This window comes from Ceratotherium simum, chromosome 1, assembly GCF_057802395.1.
Source record: "Ceratotherium simum simum isolate JZ-2026a chromosome 1, ASM5780239v1, whole genome shotgun sequence".
NCBI classification, from domain to species: Eukaryota; Metazoa; Chordata; class Mammalia; order Perissodactyla; family Rhinocerotidae; genus Ceratotherium; species Ceratotherium simum.
Window position 1 is genome coordinate 54,611,209 of NC_141900.1, and position 6,000 is coordinate 54,617,208.

Sequence of the window (6,000 nt, forward strand, 5' to 3'; positions counted from 1 at the left end):
TAGGAGTAGACAGACTAGAAACTCCACACACAAACCGTGTCATCATCATTTCACATTTATCTTACCGTTTGCTACTGAGTAGCTGGGGGCTTGAATTTCTTTCTTAATTGGCTCCACATGCTTGCAAATGACTCTCTCAAGATAATGGAAGCTTCTTTAAGTCAGAGCCTCTCACTTGTTCACTTTCGTATCACCAGTGTCTGGCAAATTGCAGATGTTCCACAATACTTTTTGAAAAATGACTGAATTCATGAACATCACAGCTAACAAATATTTATTAAACATCCACTGTGTACAGTTTGATCACCCACTTGATTCATTGCTTGCTGCATGATCTCAGGCCATCACTACCTGATTTGTTTCTGATTGTTCTTGGCTGTTGTTGCTATAAAAGAACAGAGGTGTCTTGTTGCACTCTAGTGATGTAACATAAAAAGCCCAAACTAGAAATTGGGTGCCTTGAAACCTGCTCTGATATTAATAAGTTGTATGATTCCCCAGCAAATTGATTTCTGAGCCTCAACCTACTCACCTATAAAATGAAAATGTAAAATAAGATCTTCAAGAGTTCTTGTAGCTTTAAAATTTATAAACTGAGAAATTTTTTTTTAATACAATGGGAAACTTGAAAGGTAAAGGAATTCAGGATTGATCCAAACTTAAACCCTTGTTTAGTTGTTTTTCGCCCTTGTCAAGGTTTCAGCATTCATAAAATGCAAATCACTTTACCTTAAAGCTTAACTACCTTTATTTTTAATGTCTTTGATGATTTTGTCTAAACCATTTATTTATACTTTTATTTAATTTTTCAAGACTGAAAAAGTTCAATGAGATACTGCATATGCAATTTTTTAAAAAATAAAAGCAAACACATAAAGAAGAGGGGAAAATATCTGACATGGACAAACTTGAACCTATAGATTTTCTATTGGTAAGTCAAAAGCAGGGCCAAGTAAAGAAGTTAGCCAAACTGAATTTTCTTATTATCCAAGTTCTACTGTCAGGCTGGGAAAACATTATTTCATTCCCTTAAGTAATAATTTTAGAGGGAAGGACTAAAGGTAATAGTTGATTCATTGTGAACATCATGATATACCAATTAACCACATTTTTCTGTGCCCCATCCATTATACAAAAAAATGAAATGGCTTTTTTCTTTTTAGTTAACGTTTAGTTTTTATTCCAAAATATAGTTTGAGTAGAACTATCTTATATCTTAAAGAGAGCATATTTAAGGATCACTTTGCATACCAGAACCTAACAGTCTTCATCTGTGAGACCTAAAAACTCTCATTAAATTTGAAATGTAATATTTGCCCAACTCTCATTTTTGCCTTGTGAATAAACCCAATACACTATTAAATTAACTGATTTTGTTTGAAATAGTTCTGAGGTATTTCATGCCTCTAGGCATTATAACCAAAACCCAGACAGTATTTTTTAAGGAAGAGCGAACGTGAGCCTTGAACGTTATGTATTTGTATACCTGGAAAAGATTTTCAAGATCATTTGTTAGAAACCCTCTTATTTCGTAGATGGGGAAACTGAGGCCCAGAGGGATTATTTTACTTGCTCCAGCGTTTATTTCCGGTTCTTAGCAGAACCCGAACTTTAACTCAGATCTTTTATTACCGGTCACATGCTCTTTCTCTGGTCCTGCACTGCTTGTTTGATAGCATTTTAAAATAAAAACAGTTGTGCGACTAGTCAAAAGTATAGTATGACCAGAAGAGTAATCGTTTAAAATTATAATTTCATTTAAAGAAAATGAGTTACTATTCATTTACTCTTTTTCTGTTTAGGTGAAAAGAGATTTGAATGCCCGGAATGTTCAAAAAGGTTTATGCGGAGTGATCATCTCTCCAAACATGTCAAAACGCACCAGAATAAGAAAGGTGGTGGGACAGCTCTTGCCATTGTTACCTCGGGAGAACTGGACTCATCTGTTACAGAGGTGCTTGGCTCCCCAAGAATTGTCACAGTTGCAGCCATTTCTCAAGATTCAAACCCAGCAACTCCCAATGTTTCAACCAACATGGAAGAATTCTGAAAAGTTTATTTATAACAGAGACCTCTAGTGCTGCACTTAAGTTTACACACCTTTGAAAATCTGGAAATGGGCTGGTCAAGTGGATTACAGAGTAGGAAATCATGTTTTCATTCTTGGCTTCTTTAAGTATTCCAAGATTTTGGGTCAATACGTGAAGTGTTGAATTTTTAAAAACACAAAAAGCAAACTGATGTACTGGAAACAGATAGGAAGTATTTCCTCCATTGTATAAGTTGTAGTTATTTGGAAATATATCCCATAATCTTTAAACTGAATCTTCCCCTCTCTTAACATCATGTGTTAACATGTTTAAAAAGACAGACTTCTGTAGTTTGCAGGCTGGACCTTAATTGGACTTGTTTTCATTCAAAGTACTTTGTTATAAATTCAGTCAGTAATAATTTCCGTGGATTTTTTTTTGTCTGTAGCACAGAAAACAGATAGCTAATTGATAATAGGGATAATACTTTATTTCCTTAGCTTGATTTTTGAAAAATCAACTGAAATAGTTTTGGCCGTCTTTTCTAAATGTTAGAAATTCTTCAACAGTTGAATTAGGTAAGTTCCAAAAAGTAATCTGAGATGCATCTCAGATCTTTATTACCACTACATTATAGTAGTGTGTATGCAGACAATCAGTGAAGTCCAATTGCTTTCTCCATTTGGAGACACAAGAGGAACCTAGAGCTAAACCTTAGGTTAAATTTTAGGTGGAAACCTTAGGAAAATACAAAACTCATAATAGCTTCAGAAAAATAAAATGAGGCAACTTAATATGTAAGGTTTTGGAGTTAGGATTGATTCTATTCCTTGCTCTAGGTTGAAACACAAAATTCATTTAAATGTTTATATTGGAAGTATTTGCATAAAGTATAAATTGTTCTGTAGTTTCATATTCTGTAAATATGAGTTATGTAGACAATGTGCAGAATTCTTTATGCTTTGACTTGGTAGCCAAAGAGAATTATCATACTTTTTTTAAGGCCTGCAGAAAATTGTCTTTTAGCTACATTACAATTTCCATTTTCCTCTCTACTAAAAATTAGCCAATCCTATTTTATTTCTAGTACTGTGTTAGAAAGCTGATTAAGAATTTATAACATAGTAATATCTTTATGTTATGTCAATAACTGAATTTTCCCTATAAAGACAGCCTAACAAATATATAACAGATGTGATATTATGAAGCGAAAATTATTTTTTAAAAATCAGAATAATTTTCAGTCATATGACTAAAGAAAAAAATGTATTTCATTTTTTATGCAAGGATCTTATAGCAAAGATGGCCAAACGTTCCATATGAAAAAAATTGGGGTAATACCAATAGCTTAAATATTAGTAAGATATTTCATATTTTAAAAATATATTTACACAGAATCATAATGGAATTGGAATTGATCATTTGAAAACTAAAGTTTAACTGTTCAGTTTATTAATAATTAGTTTGGGGACTGTTTGAATATAGATACTTTTTTTTTGTGCATTCTCTATTATTTCAGGTAAAGTACTGCTCATGCGAATTCTCTTCCAAGATTGTGATGTTTCTTGTATTTTTGATGAAGGAGAAATACTGTAATGATCACTGTTTACACTATGTACACTTTAGGCCAGCCCTTTGTAGCGTTATATAAAACTGAAGGTCTTTTGTGCTTTCAGTTTGTATAAAAAAGCTTTGAGATTAAAGGAAAAAAAAAAATTTTTACACTGTGGTTATAAATTTCAAGTTTCTTAAAGCTTTTGTAGACTTGTAACAAAGTCTTTAAATTTTAGTTGGATTTTGTAAATTGTTTTGTATATTTTATTTAATGTACTCTTAACAACTGATGTATCTGGCTTTAAAACATCAGAATCAGTTTGTTGTTTTGTTTGGTACAGAGGAGCATTTGGTAGTGTTAATTTTAATTTTATTATATAGGAGCTGAAACATCAAATATATATTTTATCTATCATTATGCTACACAATCAGTGCTATAAATTTTTTTATGCGAAGAAACTTTCCTAATGTTTGAATCATGTTTCCTCAGAGTGACACTTTTTGTTGTTGTTAATACCAAGTATGAGCTCTCTGCACCATTATTCCGTGAACCAGTTTTAATGCATACCTATGTATGCTCATCAGAAATGGAAGTTATTTTTTAATCAACAATGAGGCCTATTATAAATTTAACAAACTGAATCTGGATAGCTTTATAGCATATAAAATATATTAATTTGTGTTAGCAGGTGCACATTTCACCGCTGAAATTAGAAATATTTTGACAGTCTGTTCTGCATACCATTCTGAATCCACTTTTCTGTCTTATAAGAATCGTAAATTTCAGTGTCCTTTATTTGACTCAGTGGGATATAGCTGTTATAAGTAATAGGGCACAGATGTGCAGTAGAGTCTTGTTTAATGGCATTTCACTGTTCATTCCCTTTGCCACCGTTATAAAACTTTTCTTTATTGTAATTATCAGTGCAAAGCTATGTATTTATCATGGTAGAACTCCAGTGTTAGAATAGTTTTTTCTTACAGTATACTTTCTTTGGTTAGGTTTGTGTATGTGTTGCTGATTACATTAGAACTTGATGTTAAGTCATTATTTATCACACTCTCATGAGAGCAGTAATAAAAGTGTGTAATCTAGGAGAAAAAGTTAATTTGTCAAACTTAGATAAGCATGATGTTTAGGTCCTATTTTTCAATTTTATAACTGTTTTATTGCAACAATATTTGTATTTAAGTCTTCATTTTAATGCCTTGTGGTGTTTTTTTATGCATGTCACTAAGTTGTCATCCCACATAAATTGATGTGCAGCATAGGGTATTAAATCTACATAATGATTTTAAAACAGAAATAGTTGATGGTAAAATGTAAATGTTTTGCAAAAATTCCTTATAAAAAGTTTTGTAGTAACATTTCACTTGTAAATTTTTTTTTGTAAAAAAAAAAAAAAAGAAAAAAAAAAGATGAATCCAGAAAAAAACCTGTTTCCCATATCCTAGAATTTAGACATTTATTCTGCCAGCAAAGCCTCTGGGGCTGTAATTGACATTTTTACAGTGCTGATTTGTATAAAATTTGTTTTTTGTGATTTGGAAATAAAATCATGTACAAGTTGTTGCCTGCAATAACAATTGCAAGTAACCTATTAAAAATTCCCTTGAGTTTAACATGTTTCTTCATTTAATTATGTATACTATAAAGCAGCAATAAATTGTTTGAACTATCAATCTTTTTATCACGATGAACACTGGAAAGTAAATGCTTCTCACTAGAAAAAGTATTGGCAACTCTTCATAATTCCTAGTATTAAGATCTGGTCACCATTTCTCTGAACATACTGCCAAAGAAGTCCAATTCAAATTTCATGTTAATTTGTAGCCATTGCTCTAGACATTTATGGAAATTAAATTTTGATTTAGGGTCCTTTTTTACTGAAATATTTTTAATCAATAAATGTTAGGAAATTGTAGGAAGAGCTAAAAACAAAAACATAATTAAAATGTTTATTTAAGCTCACAGAAACACTAAGAAGCACGTATGCCATGTAGATGCCACAAAGTCTATAAGCAAAAGCTGTTGTCTTTTCCTCCTGGGAGAGCCTTGCAGATCTTATGAAGAACGTTCCTGACATAATGAATACATTATTGCAACAACTTCAGTTATCAGGTTTCTAAGCCCAGGCCAGATGAGATATACAGCAAAGGGAGAGGCTGGGCATGTTAGGCAGCAGGGGAAGTACACTGGCCCACGAAGATTCCAGAGTCTTCAAATCTGTAGTGATCAAGCGCTGTAGAGTGTGTGGGTAGATCACCTGGTACAGCAAAGCCCTAAGGTAAAGACACCATTATGTTACAACTTAATGTAATAATATGTGTTCATAATGATGACTCTGAATCAAGAAACAGTTGCGTTTATGCTACTCTGTCCAACAAGACCAGTAAGGAATAAATTTTTCAAAAG

General features: G+C 32.2%; 1 protein-coding gene across 3 annotated transcripts in view; it reads left to right on the forward strand.

Annotated features, from left to right (window-relative positions):
• The window catches only part of SP4 (Sp4 transcription factor), a 79,500-nt gene extending 74,293 nt beyond the window's left edge, over positions 1 to 5,207 (forward strand). For all 3 annotated transcript variants that reach the window (XM_004418934.3, XM_087428694.1, XM_087428688.1), the window contains one exon: positions 1,803 to 5,207. In XM_004418934.3, coding sequence (XP_004418991.1) covers positions 1,803 to 2,050 — 248 coding nt within the window. In that variant the 3' untranslated portion in view covers positions 2,051 to 5,207. The remainder of the gene's footprint in view (positions 1 to 1,802) is intronic.
• The last annotated feature ends 793 nt before the right edge of the window (positions 5,208 to 6,000 follow it).